The sequence below is a fragment of the Caloenas nicobarica genome, chromosome 10 (genome assembly GCF_036013445.1).
Source record: "Caloenas nicobarica isolate bCalNic1 chromosome 10, bCalNic1.hap1, whole genome shotgun sequence".
Lineage (NCBI taxonomy): Eukaryota > Metazoa > Chordata > Aves > Columbiformes > Columbidae > Caloenas > Caloenas nicobarica.
Window position 1 is genome coordinate 19794366 of NC_088254.1, and position 24024 is coordinate 19818389.

Here is a 24024-nt window from a genome sequence, read left to right on the forward strand (position 1 = left end):
GGCACTGGAACAGGCTGCCCAGGGCAGTGGTGGAGTCACCATCCCTGGAGGGGTTTAAAAGACACATAGATGAGGTTCTTAAGGACATGGGTGAGTGCTAGAGTGAGGTTGTGGTTGGGCTCGATGATCCTGAGGGTCTCTTCCAACTGAAATGATTCTATGATTCTGTCTTTCTTATGAGCCCCTTTTAAGTACGGGAAGGCGGCAATAAGGTCTCCCAGATGTGTCGGAAGGGGTTTCGCGAGAGCGGTGACCGGCGCTCCCTGGGCGGGGCTCTGCTCCCTGGGCGGGGCTCTGCTCCCTGGGCGGGGCTCTGCTCCCTAGGCGGGGCTCTGCTCCCTGGGCGGGGCTCTGCTCCCTGGGCGGGGCTCTGCTCCCTGGGCGGGGCTCTGCTCCCTAGGCGGGGCTCTGCTCCCTGGGCGGGGCTCTGCTCCCTGGGCGGGGCTCTGCTCCCTAGGCGGGGCTCTGCTCCCTGGGCGGGGCTCTGCTCCCTAGGCGGGGCTCTGCTCCCTGGGCGGGGCTCTGCTCCCTGGGCGGGGCTTGGGCCTCTCCCGCGTCTAACTTGGCAGAAGGCGCCAATGGCCCGGCAGGGGGCGCCGCAGGGCAGCGGCGTGGGGGCGGGGGCGGAGCATATGTGGGCGTGACCGCGGTGGGCGTGGCCAGTGTGGGTGTGGCCTGTGTGGGCGGGCCCTGTGTGGGCGGGCCCTGTGTGGGCGGGGCCGGGGGCGGCAGTGTCGCCCCGGGGCGGGCAGCCCGCAGAGCCCCGCAGGGAGGCGGCGGAGGCGGCAGCAGCAGCTCAGGGGCCGGCTCGGCCCCGACCCGGCGTCCCGGGCAAGATGTGGCGGCGCTGGGAAGCGGGATGGGACGAGAAAAGGGAGCTGCAGGAGCTCAACTCCCGGCTGCGGGTGTTCGTGTCCCGTGTGCGGGAGCTGGAGGAGGAGAACCGCTTTCTGGCGCGGGAGCTGGCGGAGCTGCGGGAGCAGGAGCTGATCGGGCTCCGGGTGCCCGAGCAGGAGCTGGCCTGGCTGCGGATGCAGCTGGAGGAGCTGAGCCGGGCGAAGCTGGAAGCGGAGCTGGAGCGGGACGGGCTGCGGCGGGAGCTGGAGCAGCTGCAGCTGCTGGGGGCCGAGGTGCTGGCGATGCGGCGCCGGCTGGAGCCCGAGCTGGCCGGGCAGCGGCAGCTGCTGGAGCGGCTGCGGGGCGAGTGCTTCGCGCTGGAGGAGCTGCTGCTGCAGCTGCAGGCCGAGCACGGGCACCTGGCGGAGCGGCAGCGGCGGGAGGCGGTGGAGATACGGGAGCTGCGGATGGACCTGGCCGCCTTGCCGCCCCCCTTGGCCGGGCTGAGCCTGGAGCAGCTGGAGGAGACCTACGAGATGCTGCTGAGCCAGAGCTGCCGGGAGACCCTCCTGCGCTACCAGGAGCAGATCCAGGTGCTGCAGGAGCAGGAGGCGCAGCGGAGCCGGGAGAACCTGGAGCTGCTGCGGGAGGAGAGCCGGCAGTGCCGGCAGCACCTGGAGGACCTGCAGCGGCAGGGCCGGGAGCTGTGCGGGCTCCGGGAGCGGCTGGAGCAGGAGCTGCTCGCCTTGCAAGACCGCCACGGCGCCGAGGTGGAGGAGTACCAGGTGTGTGACACTGTCCCCCGCCCCCGGTCGGTGTCCCCCCCCCGTCCCCGGCCGTCCTCTCTTTGCCGGGACCCTCTGGCTGTGCCACTTCCTTCCCACCCTCTTGTGTTGGTTCTGGTTCTCAGAGTCTCCTCCTGCCCTCCCACTTGCTTTTTCTCTTCAGTTCTGGCCTGTCGCGGGATGATGATTTCCCATGGCCGTGGCATCCTGCTCCCTTACACCAACTTCCATCCCTCCCGCTCCCCCTGCGGGAAGTGCCCAAACCTCTCTGAAGGGTCCCGCATCGCCAGGGCCTCCTCACCCCACTCTGCCTCCCTGCAGGAGGATTTTCCGCAGGCTGGACTAGGTGGCCCAGCAAAAGCTTGTTGCTGCTGAGCCGTTCTCTGATCCCTTTGAGACCCACTGCTCTGCTTGGGGAGAGCTGGCTGGGAAAGATGGGGATCAAAAGGGAGACGCTGACCCTGAGGACATGTTCCTGGTGACAGGTGCTCCCTCCCAACCTGCCCTCGGCAAGTACCCAAGAGCTGGCACACAGGTTTGCCAGGGATGAGCACAGGGGGCACGGAGCAGATGAACTGAGTCCCCATGCGGTGGGACACAAAGCTTCCTTCCTTCTAGGCTGAGACTTGAGGTTGTCCTGTCCCGATGGGGACATTATCCAGATTCTCTTCCAGCACCCTGAGCGTAGAGAAAAGCTTGTGGTCTCCAGCATAGCTAAGAGAACTTTTAGTTGTTTAAAGGCAGAAAGACCCGTTACTGTGCTGCAGGCAGTGAGCAGAGTGGGAATAATTTGAAAGAAAACTTTAACGATGTAGGTGACTTGTATGTGTTCAAGGTGATTTTTTTAAACAGGGTTATGGCATCCGTAGCTGAGAATTTGCTTGCTGTCAGAATAACATTTGGCATAATGATGTATAATCACCCTGTCCGTGTGAGCAGATCAGCAAATGCCGGAACAGCAAAACCTCAGTTCATCCAGTTGAGAGTGGAGAGCGCGTATTAGATCATCCAGAGCATCAATCGATTTCCTGAGGGCGACATTTCTTTTGTTCATTGTTAGACCTTTTATTAACACTCTGCTGGAGCTGGGTGTTTGTGTGAACCCTGTGTGCTGCCCATCACATTGTGTCCAGCGGCCCTGGTAGATTATGGAGATGCTGGCAACTGGGAAAGGACTGGGACTTGTTGCTGTGTGTCTGGTTTTCGTACACTGCGTGATTGTTTGCAAGTTGCATAGTTTGCAGATGCTGTGAACTGAGGCAGATTAGGTATGTAAGAAGTAACCAGAAAGGCTTTCAGCTCTTATTTTTTTTTTTCTGTTTTTGACAAGACAATTCATTCTTTCAATCATGTACGTAAGTGTTTCCAAAGCTTTAGGAGAAGACGTTACGTGTAAATCCCTCATTAATTAAAACTATCCATCAGTCAAAGCCAGGTGAAAATGCAAAGAAGAAACGTGCCCCTCCCCCCTTTTTTTTTAAAGCAGTATAAGTTTATAGAAATGTACATAAGCCTACTAATATTTAAAGTTACTTTGATTTCCAAAACGTGTCCTCCATGCTGCCTATATTTGTTATTAGGGATCTATAACGAAAATTTCATAGATCTTCAATCATCATTGCTCAAATTGAAAACCTTTGAATATGGTGTTATTTTAATAAGGGCATTTTGTATAGCTCACTATCTGTGCTACAAGTTTTTCTTCTAAAGCCAGTTAGAATGGGTGTATTCAGATACCAAACTCGACACTCAGCAAGGTGTTTTTATACCAGTGTGTTGTCTTTGCATCTGGTTCTGTTTTTCAACAAGTTTATTCAGAAGACCAAGTAGAGGCAGAGTGACCCGTTGTAGAAGTGAGATAATCAAAATCAATGCACACCCTAATTGTCCCCATTCAATCCTCAAAAATGGATTGTGATTTTGATACTAAGATAACAAACTTGTGGTTTACTCTCATGAGTATTTGGCATGAGTTGGATTTTACAGAAACAATAGTGTCAAATCTTAGTAAGACAAGAAAAAAAGTGCTTTGATAGCCAACCTGAAAACATGTGAGCTCTCTTATCTTTGAATATATATCTAGATAATATATTAACTCTGGTTAAAATTATATCATAAGGTTTTTAACTTCCAAATGGTTTCATATTGAAAATATTTTGTTTCTCATGAGAAAGGCCTTTTCCAGTGGCCAGTCTACTGTACAAGAGAAATAAAATATCTTTTGCTCACATGCTGGAAGAAAAATTATATAATGTGTAGAAGCAGCTGGTTTAGGTTTCCTTCTTGTGAGCAAAGCTGCTTTTTCTCCCTCATTGTTTCATTGGTGAAAGTATGTTCAGCATGGATTTTAAACTGCTTGTTAAAGAGCATCCATTCCATGGTTATTTATTGTAAAGTGTCACATAGAAATGATATGTATGTACAGATTTAAGCCAAGTGATTATTGTGCATTGCAGCTGCAATGGCAATTAGATTTATTCATATTTTCCATATGTCATCCAGTTGCCTTATATGTCCATCTTTGCCTCCTGCACTGTCCTTACCCTCACTAAAGCTTTCAGCAATGCTAAATAGAAATGTGTATTTGGAGTTATAATTTAGCTGAACCAGGCAAGCCGTAAATCATACATAGTTTGGAAAATGTTCACTGGCCATGGGTGCTAAAGGGATGAACTCAGTAGGTCTCTTACTTGCATAATTTTAGCTGCCTGCTGTGACAATACTTATGTGAAAACTCCCAGTGATTTCAGAAAGCCCTGTATTTTTTGAATGTAAAAATTGGCCATGGCTCATCCTGCTGCTTTGAAACGAGGCAGATCGTTTTCACTAATATGGTAGGTTTAGGATCGGTTCCTGCATCAGAGTCGTGAGCTCCAGAGATGAAAACATCTTGTCAAATGAATATATAATATCAGTGTTGTGCAATTTTTGTGCACCAGTTTCTAGCCCGCTAAGTGCAGAGTGTCAGCTCCTCTCCTGCGGAGCCACTGGATGAGCTGCGGGATCGGTGCATAGTACAGGGATGGACAGGGCTGGAGTCTGGAGTCCTCTCTTTATTTCCTGAATAGGTGCAGCTTGGATGACCCCAGTAAATTCCTTTCCCCAACCTCCCTTCTAAAATTTCCCGCTGGTGCCTGGAAGGGAACATCTGAAGGGTGAGAAAATCACCTCTATTTAGCCACTCAGTTCTAGCAGGACATCACTGAGTTTCGGGGAGGTCATGTGTTTGATGTTATTGAGAAACGGATCTTTCCAATGAAGTCCTGTGTGAAGCAAACACGGGTTACCTTTTGCAGAATGGAAGTTTGTCAGTCTGCAAATCCTCCGAGCTTTGCCAAAGCGGTTTATGTACTTTTTGGCGTGGTTGGAAACCGGACTTAAGACCGATTGTCTTCTGCGTTACATTTAAGCATCAGTGAGCGGAGGGGTGGCCATCTGCCAGCCAGCCTATGCAGCGTCTGCTCCTGTTGGAAGAAATTCCTTCGGAACTCTGACACAGCTGGCTGAGCTCTGTAGCCCCTTATGGTAATCATTAGGACACTGCATTGAACTCAGACTTTTGGATCCCGAGCGCTCTCCAAATCCAGCAGGGAGAACGTAGGTGGCTTTTCAAGTGCAGGCTGGAGAATGTGGGAGTGAGGGACTGAGGTTGCTCAGTCTTAAGATAAATGTGAATATCCCCAGACTTTCAGGGCCCCACACACACTCTGGTCCAGTGTACAGATTCCCTGTACAGATTCTTCTGGTACTGGAGCAAGACCTGTGCATTGTGAAGCTTTTTTTAACATATGCATTCACATGTATAGGTCAGTCTCTATGTTTAATTGGGGAGGCAACAAACACCTGAATCACTTCATGCTTTGTATTGGAGCTCTTATCACCTTTAGGGGTTGGTCCCACAGAGATCCAGTCTTGTCTTTGGCTCCTTTTGCTGGCTCCTCTGGCGCTGTCAACACCCTGTCCATTCTTGCTGGAAAGCCTTTTCCTTTTGAAAGCAGCGCCTGGCACTTTTCTTCCCTTCTCGTCTTGGGATTTTTCCATTGTGTTAGTTTTTGAACAGGATTGTTGCCTGGGAGCCGCTGAAGGTCAGCGGTTCTGCCTGTCGGGATGTTCCCTCTGCTGCTGCCAGGATGGGGCTGTTGGGTGGTTGATAGTGCTGTTTCAGATACGCAGGTATGATTTGTCTTCTGCCATAAAAAGGGAGTTCTAGGGTACACTGAAGACTGCAGGCAAAGTTAGTCACGTCAAAGAAAACATCAGTGTAATTGTTTAATAATAACTGCAAATGAAGAATTAGATTAACATTTATGTTCTCTAGATATATCCACATGTATATGAAGATACAGGCAGCTTCCTTCATAAGGCTTTCTTTTTACTTAAAATGAAAAAAATACTATTAATGTTTGAAATGCCAGCATTTTACGTTCTTCGTTCTTAAACCTTACTTCTGACTAGTGCATCACACTGGCATTAACCAACCTGGGGAGCCCCCTGCCATGTCTTCCTTTTCATGCTCTTGCTCATACTGTGAGAGTTGAACACTTGCTGCATATAAATGATGTCTTTTCAATTTTTTTTTAAAGCTAGACTATCAGTGTCTTGATTTTCCAGTTTGTATCGCAAAGTATTTGTTAGGATGCAATCTAAAATACGCTCTCAGGAATTCCTGTTCAGTGTAGTACACGTGTATGAGATTTTGCTCTGTAAATGACAGTTCAGTGTCCTTGTGTAGTGCAGGGTGATGCGAACAAAATAGAATCAGGTCTTTCCTGATTTGCATTTCATGTGAGAGGTGGCACTAGTGATTAAAGCACTTTCTTTCTGCATAGTTCTTTTCAAGAGCATGGGAGTCGGTCGTTTTGGTCTAAATCAAATCTTGATGTTCTGTTGCATGTCTTCATTGCTTTTTGTGTTGTGTGCACTTACTCAGTATTTAATCTTCCACTTAGTATTTCAGAGTATGGTCAAATTTAGATCATTTTGATGTTATCAAATGTATCAAATGTTATCAAAAAATGAAGCTCATCAGTCCCTTTCACCATTTCCAAAACTTGTTAAAGAAAGGTGGGCAGCCCTCAAGTACTATCTTATCTGTGCTGCTGCTTTCAAGTCATTTGTGGGTCTTGTAGAAACTACGCTCCTCCCATACATACACACACATACCCCTATACAGGTACGAAGTTGTATTATCAACATCAAAATGAGGAATCTCTCATATCTTCTGAGCAGCAGTTAGGACAAAGCTGGGCAGACCATGGAGCAGGTGTCCCAATATTGTAGAAAACTTAGCTCAAAGGAACGGCCTGAGGTTCATCCTTCACCTTCTAGGCACCACGAGTATCTCCAGATGCTAGAATCCAAGTATTTGTTTGGAGCCACATGTCTATGGAACCAAAAATACTGATAAAGGGAAATAGGCCAGGTTGCCATGGCAAAGCAATTGCCAGAATTCCCGATCTCAGGTATGATTTAAACGTGTAAATCTACATCCTTAAAATGACAAAATGCGTCGCATTTATAAAGGAGCGTATTTTCCTTGCTATGTATACTAGATAACTTTTGTACAGGGCATCCGAATGGGTTTTACTTAAATATTTAACTAGCTTAGGAAGGCATAAAATGAAATCCTAGCATGAAACTCTGCTTCAGGAACAATGTGTTTCAGATTCTATATGGGAGGTCCTAGAGCTGATTTGTCCTGGTTTTTGAAGTGGTGGAACATACTGACTTATTGTTCTCTGAGTTTTCGGTGTATTGGGTTTTTGTTGGTTTTTTTTTGTTTGTGGGGTTTTTTTTGGGGGGGGCGGGATTTGTTTATTAGAAGTTTTAAGTTATTAGGCATTCAAGTGTACAGATTTTCATGTTAGTTCAAAACTAATAATGAATATTTCTGTTTAGAGGATAATTGACACCCTAGAAGAAGAAAAGCAGTTCCTGACGATGTCAATCACAGATTACCTGAAGGACTATCAAGAACTACTGCAGGTGAAAGCCGGCCTCATCCTTGAAATTGAAACCTACAGGTAAGAATTGCGGTCACACTAAATTGTCTAATCAGAGGATAATTTAAATCTCTCTTTATAGATACAGGAGCCCTGTTCATCCTCTTTCCAGCATTTAAAATACAGACAGGTGCTTTTAGTGTCTGAGATCAAGACTCCTTGTAGGTATTGTGGTTTATTAAGTGGAGCGAATGGACCCTTAATATCAGTTTTTAACTTGCCATTGGCTTGTTCTGTGACATGGGCCCCACGCCGTTCTGTGCTTGGCTGTGCTGTCTGTCGAAGGAAGATAACGCCCCTTCAGAAGGCTGCTAATACGTGTGGAGTTGTCCGAGTTCTCTGGGAAAACTGTAAGAATAGTAAAATACAGTTATTAGTAACACTGGTAAGCATTACCAGTGGCAGGGGTGACTGGAATTTGATCACTCAAGCAAAACTATCTCTTCTCATAATTCATCCTATTCCTCAGTCTCTAGAGAAACATGTTAGAGAAACCAATATAATCCATAGGAATCTTATTACTTTGTACAAATATATTGATATGTAAGAAACCTTCTTAGTCCCGGTCAGGTTGATATCAAATCGATGTGAATTGTTGGTGCAATATTGGATTACAAGCTGAGGGGCCAATATCCCTAAATTGTAATCAATAAAACCTGGGCAGTGTAGTTGCCATCTGTCAGCATATTTAAATGATGAAATGTGCCATGTATGTTGATTAGTGTCCACCTGCAGCATTGATACAAGTAGCAAGTTCCCTATTCTTGTTTCAGTTATAGAATAGTGGGAAGATAACAGAAAATTCTGATTAAATCCTGGCTTTCTCCATCCTTGGCTTGTTATGGAAACATGTTGGGATCAAGTATCATCTCTGCTTATGAATCTCCAGTACCGTGCATCTCTCTAGCCTCTTAATAGCTCTGCGGTTGGAAAACTAGAGTAATTCTGTTGTCTGGAGAATCACTATGTATCAGTTGGCACATGGCATAAAAGTGATTTGGAAGGAAAAAACAAACGTATGAATTTGAGGTAGATACTATTTTATCGTAAAGATTTTTTTTTTCTACAACTAGGACAATATTTTCAACACATTTCATTGAGATATTGATCTTCAAATACAGAGAAGCCTAATTCTTACTGAGCAAAGCCAAAATTTGCAAAAATGTAATGTCAGCCTACTTTCATATCATTTTTAAGGAGTGTTACCTCAATCATTACCTTGTCTATACTATGTGCATTATTCATATTCAACCTGCGTAATCAGACATGGCATTAGCTGTTATATACAATATATGCTTGTGTCCGAAGTGTGCAGAGTTGTGGTGAACCAATAAGCATCTAAGTCTGGATCAAGACAGCACCAGCTGAATGATGGGTGAAATGTCTAGACTAAAGTAACCCACTGATGAATCAGAAATATAATTGTAGTTGCATAACTGAAAATATGAGAAGCGTGAAAGATCAACTTCCAAGTAGCCTGATAAAGGACTAGTGAGCAAAGGATGTCTGTAGCCCATCAAAGAGTAAAAATGGTCTGTCCAAGATGCCTCGATTATTGTGTGCTCTGAGGTGCAGACCCAGGCTGGCTACTGGATGAGATGGATCCCGTGATCCTTGGAAAGCCAGTAGTGTCTGGAGCATTACTAGTGGAAGAGAAACCATGGGAACAGTAGCCAATTGTGATCCTTATCTGTGTTAATTCTGTTTACTTTGTTAAAATACGTGATTCTTCTAAATTTAATCCTAGCTCTGATGTTGACTTTTACTGTTGTCACTTAAACTTTCTCCCTTGGTTTATTTATCTGCAAAATGAGATTAGCGCTTTCACAGTAACAGACATTTCGGAATTGCTTCAATGACTAGTATTCATCCAGAAGTAGGAATGATAATGCCCAGATATTTAGTTGTTTGGACATGCTCTTAGTTAATAAGTGAACCATCACTGCTTCTGCTCTGTAAAACCCTGTAAGCCCATTAAATTCTGGAAGTCTTCCAGAGGTCACCTCGCTTCTTATCTGGGCATTATTGGTTTGCCTAAGGATTCCCTGCCCTCGTTAATACAAAAAGAACAATTCAGCATCACCTGTAGCATGTGCTTGTTGTCCAGTTAAGAAGCTCCTTAACCTGTGGGGTTTCTTCACCTGATTGTAGTGAATGCAACTTGTATCACTGATTGCCTTGGCAAGGCGGATTTGAGTGGACAAATGAGGATCTACCCACTGAAACAGATGTACAGATGAAAACAGAAACAGACCTTGCTACAGATCAGAGAACAGACTATCTAATGCCTGCAAACAGAATTATTTTAAAATAATATCAGAAGCTGAAAAGTGATAGTTTTGCTTTGTGTTTTTACATTTATGCAGTTTAACTATTGCTCCCTTCACTTAGGAAAACGATGCCTTAATCAGCACTGCTGTAGGAGAGAATGAGTATAAATCCAGTTAATAAGCTGTTTAGTAAGATAATTCTGGACTGTTGATTTAGGTACTTTTTCAAATCCTGTTCCTCTCCCAGGTCTTTTTATCTGGGACAACCAGGGCATGGGAAGCCAGCTTCAGTTTGTTTTCAGGAAGGATGCTGGCAGATACCCTTGCTTATGCAGATTGGAAACGAGAGGCGCCTTTCGCACTTGGTTCAACATCCTCGACTTTCCATTGAGAGGTTTCCGTGAGGGACTTGCCACCTCCTCACCTCCTGGCATTATAGGTTAAGGGTGTAGTATCTGGTCTACTTCTTGGAGCTTTCTTTGTACCTCCCATCCTCTATATTCTCTTTGTTTTATGACTCCTACAAGTCTTGTTTTAAAGCCAGTTCTTTGTGTTAGTCAGCGTTGCTCCTGGACTGGCACGAAGGGCCATTGTTGCAAGGAACACCCTTCCCCAAGGACCGAGTCACCTTCCTCGCTGATTCAGCTCCCCCTTCCTGCTCTAGGAGCTGAGGCTCGCTCAGGAACTGAAATATATGTCTTACATGGCTTTATGAAGTTATACCTCATGGGAATCTTCAGTCCCAATCCTTCTTCACCAGTGTTGAAATAAATACTTAGCAAGTGTCTTGCAGTTTTGTTCTGTGTTCTTGGAACTCTGCAAAACCACAACTACTTAGACTATGCTTAGGTTTTATTTCCAGATCCACCATTCCAGTGGTGAATTATTCACTGTGTAAGACTTAATTTCAAAAGAAGATAGAAAATCTGCTCAGGATCAGAATTACTATCAATCCTTTCTCAGCTATCAGAAGCTTCTTCTCTTCAAATAGAGGCTGCTCAGAGCCTCTGCCATAGGTTAACTAGTTTTTTTGCCCTCTCTAAATATGTCATTGTTGAAGGGTAAAACTTTTACTTTGAAATCCCAGTGCCAGGCAAATGTTCTGTTCTAGGTTAGCGCCCTGTGTTTTGAAGCAGCAGAGGATCTCTTACTACACTTGTCAGGGATACTTTCTAATCCTCCTTCAGTTGGTTTCCTCTGTCAACACATCTTCTGACCCTTTCCATGCCTTCCTCAAGAAATCATCACCAGCATTAAGGCCTCCTCAGCTACTCACCACAGCTTTGTCAGTCAGTTTCATTATTTCCTGTTTAAAACTTGGGCCATCCAATATGTCCTATTCCTGTATTTGTTTTATTATGACAATGTTCTGAGTTTTGTGCACCCAGGGAATTTAACATGCAGTCAGTTACCTGCTCTTCTTCACACAGACCTTGTCCTCCCATCCCATGATGGAAAACAGATCTCGAGTGGCCTTTACTCCTAAAAATGCTTCCTTCATTCTGCTTTCTGGAGAGGTTTTTTTAATAACTCCTTACCAAATGCCCTGGATAGAGAGGATGAATCTTTATGGCCTGCTGGCTAATGGCCCTTATCTGAGATTGTGGGTTTCTGTATTTGAAACAAAGTCCTTGCTCTTGTGAATGACCACGATAACATTTGCATGGCATCCTTTTGGTTTTTGTAACTTCTCTTCCCCATCCCAACCAGTTTATTTCATCCACCTGCTTTCCCGGACTAGTTATTTCTGTTGTCACCCAGCACACCGCGGGGCTTCATGCTGACTGGTGTGTCCCTGCTAACTTTAGCTAAATGACATTAATGACGAGATGAGTTAAAGGTGCAGCTGGCATATTTTCTGGCAACACTTGAACTACTAACACAATGTGTGTATGCGTCATTTAGTATCTGATTTCCAGGAAGTAGCTGACAAAGTTGTTTTTTAGAAGAGAGCTGCTTGAAGGAATGCTTTATGTTATTATTGTGAATACTTAAGAGTTCATGCAGTTGAGATTAAAACCCTATTCTTCAGGCAGTTTAAGTTTTAAAGCAGTCCTTACCACAAAGAGGTTATAGTTGAAATGATTAGTATTAGGAAAGGATGCAAAGGAACAGAAACTATGGTCAAGCTGAGGAACATAACCTGAGTTCACTGGTTTCCAAGCCAGTGCTCAGTACATTGCACTCTGCTTTCTCATGCTCGTTTATTAAGCCAAAGTCAGTTTAACTTTTTCTTGTTTACCTGATAAGCTTGAGGACATACATACTATGAGCCGTGTACAGTAAAACACTGAATCACTGCCCAGTTTTATAGAGGTTTCATGAAGCTTTGCCTTTCATTTTCAAATACAGCATATTTTCAGTAGTAATATTTCAGATCCAGCTTTCCTGTGTGCTGTTGCCCTTTGCCATATACAGTTACCTTTTGGAACTTATTTTTAGTGACTTCATGCGTTGCTGCAGCAACTGAACAACTGTTGTTTTAACAGCAGCCAGAAATCCTTAGTCAGACTACCCACATTCCTCCTTTCCTTCGTCATGGTTAACACTTTCATTGCCAGCTCCTTGATGTTTCTGCAACATCACCACAAGCTTCTCCAGCGTGTGTCTATCAGAGCAATTTGTCTGGGACTCATTAGCCTTGTCAGATTAGATGTTTGGTCTTGAGAAGATTCTCTAATTCCTATAAAGCTTCTCTTAACACAGAGGAAGATAAATAGCTTTTTCTTTGGCTTTACCTAGTAAAGGTTATCCTAGGGTTGAATTTGACTAACCAAATAGAAGTAAAGGCATCCAACTGAGCCTGTTTTAAGGGGCAAAGTGACCTGTAAATATGTTAAGTAATTCTAACGTGGGCTCTTCTTCTGAATCTAGGCAAATTCATTGTTTGCTAAGAAAACCTTACTAATGATATTTTGCTGATGTAGCATTGTCCTACTGAATCTAGAGGCAGTCAGAAACCAAAAGAAGCATAAAATGTCCAAAGGGATCAGTCATGTGGAATCTGTGGGTGACATTTAAAATGCCTGCATTGTTCATTTTGACAGGAATGCCCAGCAAACATGTTTATCCCACAATCCTAAATTGCATTCAGCTCTGCCACTAGGGAGCTGGAAGCCTTGCCTATCAGAATCCTGCAGCCTGGCTCCTGACGGCTTTCATGTTGCAGCTGTGCGTTATCAGTGCAAAACATCTGGCGTTTCCCAAACCGGAAATGATGCAACAGTGATCGCACTGGTAGAGCTGAATATAAAAACACCAAAGTTACCGTACTGATTATAGCATTCCATCGCATATTGAATGAACCTGCCCTAGAATTTCTAAGCTGTTGTACCAGAATGCTGCAGTTTAGCACTTTTTTGGGGGATTTAACATAGCTTGTGGCCCTGCAAAAGTGGAAAAGAGACAAACTGCCTGGTTCTTTTTTTTTCATTTTTTAAAAAAGGCTGAACATATTTTATGTCAGACAGTACAAGCACATAGCATGACAGAAAGAAGGAAAGCACACAGAACTTATCAGGAACTCTGAGATCTAGTCTTACTGGATAACCATCTCTAAAACTTACAGGATTGAATAACATCCCCCTAATATCTGCTTTTTCTATTTGGTATATGAAAGAAGCCAACTTTTTTTTTTTTCTAGAGCAGTTTGGTAATTCTAGAGAATGCACTTAGTCTTTTTTCCCCTCTGAGAGAACAAAAGTATGCTGTCTGCCCATTGAATATTCTTAATGCAAAGCAATTACTCCTGAAAATGTTTTGCCCTTCAGTTGTGCTAATCACTGTGGAAAAGGTACTTCTGCAGTATTTTCCACCACTGTAGAAAGGAGAAAGTGTAGGGTAGTAACCTCATGCAGGAACAGAACAAACCTGTGGCTGCTGTCAGATGGGTCTTGAGGGAAAATTGTAGTGATATAATTTCCATGAAGTAAAGGTAAGAAAGTTGGTGTACTGTCCATTTCTGATGAATTGCTGCTGAGCTAACATGAGGTCTTGGTTGGTCAACAGGAGGGAAGCCTTGACCTCAGTAATCCCGTGGCAGTTCTGGGTTCCTGGAACTAGGGAAGGTATTAGAGTCACTGCAAAAAGAGGTGAATGGAAGGCTGAGGAACAGAGGGGGCAAACAAAGATGTCATTAAAAGAAACAAAGCAGTTTCTGTCATAAGGACTTTTTCCTAGTCCTTTGGTGTAAAAGTGTTGCTTTTGGATTGAATAGGAACTAAGAATAGTTCCTTTAATACTCTTGTTTCTTCCAGCACTAGCCAGTGTTTGACAGTGGAAGTGATATTTTCCTTCGATTTTTTTGTTTGAAAAGGATAGAACTTTCAAATCCGGGCTGTAATGGTTCCCTCATATATCACACTGCAACCACATCTTTAGTACTGTATTACCAGCAGGAAAGCTGCTGACTATTTGCTTGCAAATATTGTTTTCTTTTTTGCCTTTTCTTTATAAAACGTCTCCATGTTATTCTCTGAGAAAGCTTTACTGAGTATCTGTTAAGTTTTGTTTGGCTTCATTTTCTCCTAACTCTGTTATAAGATCATCATTCTGGAAAAAAACCTGCTAGCTTGTGTGGTTCCAGAGGGGAAATTGGTGCATCTTGTCCATGTCAGGAAGCAGTATATTAAGTAATGTGGAAGATTTCATCTGAAACCGTGTCTGCTGCTGTCATCTGCTGTAAGATTATTGCATTGTTCTCAAGAACTGGACTTTGCAAACTAAGAGTCTGGAAAATGCAAAGGATTTCTCATTCCCAGTAGTAAAAATATGGGGTGTGAAAAGCACTTGGGATCTGACCCAACCGCAGGATAATTGTTTCAGTTTCTAAGACCTGTAAATGTTAAATATCATTATTATTCCCAATATTTTAATGGAGTGCCTTTTTGTGTTTTGCAGAGCTTTATTAGAAGGGGAGAGCAACCAGTGGATTATTACATGGAGAGATCAGTATATGGGAAAATTGCCTCAAGGTAAAAAATTAGTATTAAAAAATGAATGAAATTAAATATAACTGGAAATTATTGTGTTATAGTATTCCTCAAGTATACTTTTAATGAGTGTATTGCAAAGTGAATATTGAATTGGTTTTGAGTGTTAATACTTTAAATCAACACAGTGATGTTCTGTATGAGAGAATTTATAAAATTGTGATTCAAGTGGAGAAGGTAAATAGGGAGTGGTGTTTCATAGATCTAATAGTGCAAAAACTTTTGGATGCCCATAGCTCTTTAAAGAGTTTTGAAGTATGAAGCAAGAGGTATTTAACAAAACATGTCGTTAAAACCATGGAATTCATCATCACAAGGCATTGTGAATGTTAAAAAGTTTACGTGGGTTTAAAGGTAAATTTTAGCAGAGTAATGGAAGAAAAATCAAAGACTTACTAAACATAAAGATACCATTTCTATCTTAGGAGCTGCAAATCTCTGGAGGCTGTGAGAGTATACCAGGGAAGTATCATTATTTACTTGCCCTGTTCTTATACTCTTCCCTATGTATCTACTGTTGGTCACCATAAATAGGGTGCTAGATAAGACGGGCCTTCGATTTGACTGCTATGGCCACTGTTATGAATTAGTCTTGATAATACTCCTGAGTTTAACAATGCGTGGTCTGAAAATCATCAGACTAACACAGACACTAGTCCCAGCAGAGATGGGAAGGCTGGGCCTGTAGCAGTAGGTGGAACAGACTAGGTCGAGGCTGAAAGGCTCATACAGAATTGCTGGTGTTGTTAAATTGTCAGCGCTGTCCCCAGCACAATTTTAATCTGGACTAGCCAGTACTTCTGCAGATGATGCTCAGGCATATTCAGTGGTTACCACGGCCCAGGAAGTACCACCAGAAGTCAGAGGAGCTGTGACCAGCTTTTTAGGAGTAAGAGATGAGTTGTGCAGTGCTGGTTGGCCTTAGAGCCAGACAGTGACTCCTAGCCCATTTTATTAAATTGTATGGATATAGCCTAAGAGGCTCTTTATTTCTCTCCCTTGTACCTTGTGGCTATGAAGGGTTGTGTTGGTGTTTTCGGTTTCCAGTATGTGGTACCAGGTATGCCATTAATTCTCAACAGGAACTGAGGAACTTCAGGCCACTTTGGCTAATGAAGCAAAAAAACCAAGCCTAGGATATTAGCATATGTTATTTAATAAGAATTTGTTAATGTAAATGAACATTAATAAAAATACCAAAGGTGTAATTCTGAAGTAAATACCATAATACCCAGTAGCTCACAACAGGTAAAATTAACAAGAACTTGCAACTCGGTAAAAAGCTTTGCTTTCAGTTTTAATATAATTTATGCATAGACTTAATTATCATGCAAAACATCCAGAAATGCCTTTACAAAGCTGCACTCAAAAAGGAAGGCATTATTTCTTTCAGAAGTTTAGTATAAAATTTTAGTTCATGCCTTCTATATTATTTTAGATACGAGTCATTAGTTTAATGTTTGGTCACCTATGCTCTTTTTGCAGATATTATAAACACTTCATATAACTATACTGATATTTACTCTACTTATCAAGAAAGAAATAGAAATAAAGCTTCGCCAGCTCTCAGGATCACTGACACAAGGCATAGATTACCAGTGACAAATACTCGCAGTTCTGCACATTATTCGGCTCAATCGACACAGGCTGGATCACAGACAACAGCTAGTGGAAGAGCTTTTGGAAGAGATGTACTTGGTTCAGTATCTCGCCCTTCAACAACTGTTACAAAGGATGAAAGGATTGTGACAGATCACAAAGAATTAAGAACATTTACTCCAGCCTACAGTAGCTGGAAAAGCACTGAAATGCAGCAAAAGACAATTCCAGAAAGAAAGAAAACAGAAGTTACAACTTCATCCACAGTATCATTTTCAAAAGAATCTGCACGTGTTGAAAGTTCAGACAAGGACCACAAGGCAGACACAAAGCCAGGGATTTCTGAAAATACAGGAACAAAACCAAGCTTCACTAAATTTCCGACTTACGAGCTGAATATCAATACAAAACCATTTAAGTATGAAGAAACTGTAACTGAAACTCAGACCACACTGAAAGAAAGAGGCAGCAAACCAACTGAAGAGAAGTCGTCTCTGCTGAAAGAAAAAGATAAGCTAGAGAAACAAACAAAAGAGGAGAAAAATAAGAGAGATGAGAAATCTTTTATAGAAGAACGAAGTGTTGATTTTGGAAGGAAGAGTGAGCAGAAAAAATATATCCGGGAGGAAGTTGTTCATCAGAGCGATATTTCTAATGCAAGAAATTGGAAAAGCGAATCAACCAAAAAAGATGCAAATGTGACCTTGGAATCAAGAAGCAAAGAAGCCATTGAGATACCTATCAGTCTTGAAATGCCTGCTCCTGACAAGGAATCTCAAAATAATAAAGAAATACGGTTACAAGGTTCTAAAACTTCCTTAGGAAGAGAAACACATGACCACGTAACTAAGCCTGCTGAAGTTCACAAAGTGAGTATTTCAGAAGCAGAATCCAACCTGAAAGATGAAGAGAGAATCAGTGACAGAAGTCATAAAACGGGAACTCTGTCAACTGAAAATATGGCAGAGAATATTGTTGCTGACATTCTTAAAAGTTTTACGCAGTCTTCTGGCTCACAAATAACAACAGACACAAAAGTGACCTCTTTTAGTAAGAAAGAAAAACCAGATGATGGGAAAATAAAGACTGAGATCACAGTGCAATCTCAAGTTCAAGAAAACATAGATATTTCTCATGGCGCTGGCTCAGGAGATCTATCAAACCAGGACGTCAGAAAAAGGGTTCGAGAGGGTGTTGAGGGAACTCCTTCCAAAGAGGAGATAGAAGATATAGTCCATCATGGCCTGAAACGAAATGAGGGCAGGAAGAACATGTCTGTAAATGTTGAGATCGTAGAGGAGCCACTAGATTATGCCGCTGATGAAAGGACTGATTTTTCAACACCTTTTGAAGTGGAGGAAGTGGAAGATACATTCCCTGAGAGAGAGCGGCATTATGGTGAAGAGGAAGAACATGTAACCTTCATGTATGAAGATGTTAAAAAGAAGAAACAACGCCATGAGAGTTTCACTCACGTGGAAGAAGTAACTGAGGAAGATGACTCACCTCTTGAACAAAAATATTTTGTATCTGTCCCTGATGATCATCCTGTTACCCATAAAAAAGACGATGACTCAGTGTATGGGCAAATTCATATAGAAGAAGAATCAACTATTAAATATTCTTGGCAAGACGAATTTTTGCAAGGCACACAAAGTAAGAGAGGTGAAGGTGTAAGCTCTCCAGAAGAAACATATCAAGTGGTAGGGGAGGAAGCAAGAGCCCATATTTTAAAAGAGCATCCTGAAGCTGAAACGTCCCATGTTGAATCTGTTGTTATTGAAAAAGAAATTAAAATTCCCCCTGAATTCCAGACTTCCATAAAAGGGCTTTTATCAAAGGAAACAAAGGACCCTAAACATCAATTGAAGGAAGCTTTGGCGCAGTTGGAGGGCAGTCTCCCAGAAAGTGTGAAAGAGGAGCTGTCTGCATTAACAAAAGAAAGTCAAGCTGACTCTAGTACCGTAGAATTTGATATCAAAAAAGTTGATAAAACAGAGGAGGGTGGCTCAGTGACAATCGTTGCTGAAGTCAATCTGTCACAGACTCTTGATACGGATGAATTTGATGTAGCTCAGCTTGGTGAAGAAATTGCAAGTGAGAAGGAGAAGGCAACATTGCACTCTCTGAAAAAAGAGATCTCGGAGAGAGTTTTTGATGGTAAAAGCAACATAGAAATAGATGTTTCTTCCCGCAGCGATAGATACAGTCCCTTGGCTGACCAAGAAATCTATAAGTCATCCACAATAAGGAGGAGTGGTGGTACAGGGTATCATGCCACTGAAAAAGTTGTTTATGACAGTTCGGTTTCAGAAACTGCAGATGTTGGAGAAGCCTCTCGCTCATCACGGTCAACTGATGAGGGTAAATCCATAAGGCGTATCAAGGTTGGTCCAGCAGAAGTCCAGAGATTTGAGCAGGTTGTATATGAAGGGCCTGGTTCTGAAACGCTGGAACTCAGTGCTACAGAAGATCTTGTTCAGACAGAAGGATCGTCAGAGTTTAGCCGATCTGTGAAGCATTTTAAACAGGGTCCTAAAGAAATCCAAACATTAGAAGAAATAATTTTTACAGGACCTATTACTACAACTGTAGAAGAGAGAGATTCTGGAAATCTTTCCCAGAGGTTTTCAACAGACTTCAACAGGTCCACAAGACATGTCACAGTAGGATCAAGGCAAGTGACTGAAGAAGTCTCTTTTGAAGGGTCTGCTTCGGACTCTCTGGAGCTCAACAGTAACCTCTCTCAGACAGAAGGGTCTGCGGATGTCAGCAGATCTGTACGGCACTTCAGATTAAGTCCAAAAGAGATGCACACTGAGCAAGTTATCTTTGAAGGACCAATCTCTGGTAAAGTGGAGGTCAGCGACACTAGAGACTTCTCACAGGCAGAAAGTTCCATCAGACACATTCGGTTGGGTCCCCAAGAGTTTATGACAGCTGAAAAAATCATCTACCAGGGGCCTGTCTCCGAGCACACAGAAATCCGTAAACTGGAAGACCAGACCCTTTCAGAAAGCTCAACGAAGCATGTTAGAGTCGGTCAAGTGGGAGTTAAAACCACTGAACAAATCATATATCAGGGACATCTTTCAGAGAATAAAGGAAGCTCAGATATCGATGGATCTTTCAGGCATGTTAAAATAAGTCCTGTAGAAACTCATGCTGAGCAAAGAATCTTTACAAGACCTATTTCTGAAAAGCTGGAAGATCTTTCACAAACAGAAGAGTCATCTGAGAGGAGCAGGTCTGTAAAGGATATTAAAGTAGGATCCAAGGAAACATCTTTTACTTTTCAAATGGATGTTTCCAATATGGGTGGCGTATCTACAGTAAAAAGTGGAGAACAGAAAGCAACAATGCTCGTATCTAACAAGCAAGACCCTTCTGTTAGTCAGTCACAGATTGTAGTTGAAAGCAACCAGATTGTAGAAAACGAAAATAGAAGAGGTTATGTTCTCTCCGGTTTTTCTCAAGATCATGGTGAAAAGGTAGTGGAAAAGTCATTTTTTGATAAAACTGTACAGTTGCAAAGAATGGTAGACCAAAGGTCAGTTATTTCTGATGAAAAGAAGGTCGCTCTTCTCTATCTGGACCATGAGGAGGAAGATGAAGAAGATAATGATGGACAGTGGTTCTGAAAGGACTCTTTAATGACATCTACTTAGTAATGTGTTTATACACATTTTTGATTATCCTTTTTTTTTAAAAAAGATGCATACTAAATATGCATATTAAAAAAAAGGAGGAAAAAGGGATGGGGAGACACTCATGCTGTCTAGATTATTAATAGTGGACTGAAAAGTATTGAATCTAAGCTTCTACCTATTCAGCACACTTTTTATTTATTGGAAATTTTTTTTTTGGGAGAAATCATGCTATTAACATGTTTTTCCTCAGAGACCTGTGTCCAATAATTTCAGATTTTTCCACCCATGGAGACAGGAATTTGCTGCTGGGGAATTCAAAGGATTGTATTTTTTTGTTTGTTTTATAGCAGGTCAATAAGTGTGTGCTTGAATAGGACTCTTCCATTATTGTTTTTTAAATACTGTATTGTAGTTGGTTACTAAATTATTCAGCAATTCTGTTTAAATCTCAAGCTACTAACCACAAATATAACACAACTTAAGACTAATGAGGGTGGCAGTAGCTGATTTTCAGTTCCGTTCTGTGTACTTATACGCAATACCTAATGAAAACATTTTAAGATACAGTTATTGCAGCTATAAAAAGTAAATACAATTCCATAGGATCAAACTTTGTATAGCTAGAATGCAGTGCAAAAAAACCAAGTAACATCAAAGCAATAATTTCTCACAGTATTCATAATGAGTAATACTGATTTTTATGGTTAGACAGTAGTACATTTAATATCTTTAAAAATAAATCAAATTTAAAAATAGGCTGGATAGGATTTCCACTGAAGTAAGGAGAAGGTTTTACAGATTCAGTGGCGACGTAAATTAATAACATGAACTTATTTTGTGGTATATCACAGAATTACCTTGATACTAGGTATTGCTAAAGGTAAGTGTGAAGTGTCAAACATGATCACGTAATGCCTAATTTCTTAGCACAGTGAAATTAGTGCTCTGTTCTGAAGAAAACTTGGAAGAATGTCATTGATGACACATGATCACTGTGTGCCATCCTTTCCAGATAATCCTTTCTTTGTTTACAAATGAGAAGATGCCTTTTTCAGTTACTAGCTCTACAAATCTGACCTGAGATTTGAATTTTCCTTTTTTTATTTCCTTTTTTTTCTGGCCGAAGTACTTGCCTCAGGCCAAAGTTGGTTTCTACTTAAATCATTTGAAAATAAGCTAATTTCACTTGGATTGCACACTGGTTAAATGAAGGACATAATTTAACTTTACCATTACAATTCAGTGACTTGAAAGTCCAGATAAGAAACCAGTACCAGTAGCTGTACTGAACCGTGCAGTGCTAGCAGAAGCAAAAAATAGCTGAAATATTTTTGTCACTGGGGTAAGAAGATCCCATGCTGGACACACATGAGAAATAAGATACACAAATGAGAAGCTGCTATTTTTCCGTGCACAAACACAGGCGCACATGTTCACTCCCTCTCTCGCACCTTCTCTGTCCGGGTGGCTTTGTCAGGCCAGTCCGGTGGCCTCTGACGCAGAATTTTTTTTCCTGTGGTTATGCAAGCGTAGTTTTGTGTGTGCTAATCCAGTTAAACTCTCTTAGTCTGGCATGGCTAGTCACTTTTCAAATTCCTTAATACTAACAGAAGCTAGATTTTTCAAAACTGACAGCTACTTCATAATATGAATGTAAATGCAAAGCTGAGAAGCTCCATGCTGACTGACATATCGTGCTGTTTCAGATACGGGACAGTTCAATTGTTGTGTGCCTTAGTAACTAAGTTTGAAACTGTACAAAGCTATTGATGTTCCGAAGATTAACTCATGAGGTTTGTCTGCAAGGCAAAATTTTCTGTATTTTCCTCATTTTATGTGTGTACCAGTGTAGATCAGGATTGGGTATTTTTTGATCGTGTACTATGAAATAATTTGTTGAAATTGGAAGTGTAACCACCCGCTGGAAAATTAATAGGAAACAGAGTTGTGTAGAAGCACTACAGGCATGTATGCTAAGCTTATTTATACTTTTCACTTTGTAATGGATAACGATATTTTTTCAAAATTATTCATATGTACTCAAAAAAGATCTTGTGCTTCCATTTATAAATAGGGTGTTATTAATTGTAATACTTTGAATATTATCCGATACTTTTGTTTCCTTAGATGACCCTATGATTTTAAAGACGGTAACATCTCTGTGTTTTAGTAATTGTGTATAAGCCAGAATTTTCCAGCTAGATGCCTAACTGCAAGCAAGCAGATTCTGTACTTCAGGTATTAAATAACTGCATAAAGGAAGAAGTCAGGTCTGTAATAAGCAACAGTTTAAAAAATAATCAATTTTAATTTCCTTGAAGTTTTATTCTAAGCTGAAACTTAGAAAGCTATTTGCAAGGTCAAACCCATTTATTGACACTGTGTGGAATCTTTGACATACATGCTCCTTAGGAACAACTATACCAACACTCTTATGTTTATTTTTACCTGCTTATAGGATTATAATGTCAGATGATAAACCAGTAAGGAGCAAGTGAATCATAAAATGTAGGTGGCCTTAGCACTGAAGGAGAATTATAAAAACCAAACAGTATTGTTTCCACTAAGGCAACAACAATTCTTTAAAAATTCCTTTACACATCACTGACAGAGGTAGTAGGTTATACCAAGATATGTTTCTGTTTTGATTGTCTGGAGGGAAAAAATTGTTCTGTGTACTTTAGTTCTATTTAAGATCAGGATTTTAATCAACTGTTGAAAAGTTAGTTTATTGTAGGGAGCTGGAAATGTGCACTAGCATAACATTTAAAGATATGCCCAGTTCCTTTGCATGAATACTTTAAGGCTGCGAAAACAAGGGTATCTCATGCAAAAAGGGTTTAAGTTTAAAAAAAAATGTATAAGCAGCCATTTTCCATTTAGTTTTTATTAACCTGAGACATTTTGACATAATGAGAGCTTTTGGATAATGCAGCCTTCAGGCAACAAGATGTAGTTAGGTGGATGATCCTGTCCTGCAGGCTTAATGGTCGTGTTTGCAGCATCAGGGCCACAGGGACACGCACGACTAGTAAGAGCAAATATAATGTACTGTCTGTACTAACTCACCCTATATGGTCACCTTCTGCATCAATACTATAACACGTGGCTGAAAGGATTGGTGAGATCACCTCAGTCAGCATGCACTTCTGAAGCTTACTCATATAAGCTGTGCTTTTCATTAAATCCAAGTAAGAACTTTACTGCTGAGCTTGGTTTAAACAAAATGCTTAAAAAATATAATTAGTAATTTGGAGGGTAAAAACTATGTATTTATATGCTGATATAGATCAGAAGTGGGGCACTGTTTTCCAAAAGTGTAAAACCACTGGTCTATAAAGCAAATAAAACATAGAATTTAAAGAAAGATGTGTGAGACCTAGAACTCTGTATTGACTGATGTTTGTGAATAGCAGGTGTTTAAAAAGACGGTAAGAATGTTGAAACTGGGTTTGTTGATGTCAGCTGTGTGAAACTTTGCAGGCAGCTTGTGTTTTGGTCATTTGCAATGAAACTGCATTTTTGTGGTGGTATAAGCTTTGTGATTTTACACTTTTTCACTCTTGAATATTAAACAATCAAAATCAATGCAGATGTTTCTCTTTCTTCCTGTCTGATATTTTTAAGGCTGCTATGTCAAAGAAAAAGGACTTCACGTCTATAAACAGCTTGCTCTAAGGTCTCTCAGACTGAATTAATTTCTAGTTAAAGAATGAACATAATTTTTAATTACAGCAAAGGCATAGCTCTTTCACACTGGTAAGAAATAATGGCAGAATATATATATTCTGTATTGCAACTGCACACAACTTAGGCGGATGAGCAGCGGTTCTTGAGTTCAACAGCGGGTAGTGGGAGAGGCAGAGTATAAAACAGAAGGTGGAACTCTT

At 41.8% G+C, this 24024-nt stretch overlaps 1 protein-coding gene across 1 annotated transcript; it reads left to right on the top strand.

The window, feature by feature from the left end:
• The first annotated feature begins 729 nt into the window (after nucleotides 1–729).
• On the top strand, nucleotides 730–23722 carry SYNM (synemin). Its single transcript, XM_065641379.1, has 4 exons — nucleotides 730–1622; nucleotides 7521–7645; nucleotides 14794–14867; nucleotides 16371–23722. Exons 1-4 carry the CDS (start codon nucleotides 837–839, stop codon nucleotides 20123–20125), a joined length of 4740 nt encoding a protein of 1579 aa, XP_065497451.1. The 5' UTR covers nucleotides 730–836; the 3' UTR covers nucleotides 20126–23722.
• The last annotated feature ends 302 nt before the right edge of the window (nucleotides 23723–24024 follow it).

Bases quoted from the DNA above. Each gene is read 5' to 3' on its own strand.
- SYNM (XM_065641379.1), top strand. From the start codon at position 837: ATGTGGCGGCGCTGGGAAGCGGGATGGGACGAGAAAAGGGAGCTGCAG. The intron at 1,623-7,520 runs GTGTGTGACACT...ATTTCTGTTTAG, and splicing joins CCGAGGTGGAGGAGTACCAG to AGGATAATTGACACCCTAGA. The intron at 14,868-16,370 runs GTAAAAAATTAG...CTCTTTTTGCAG, and splicing joins TATGGGAAAATTGCCTCAAG to ATATTATAAACACTTCATAT.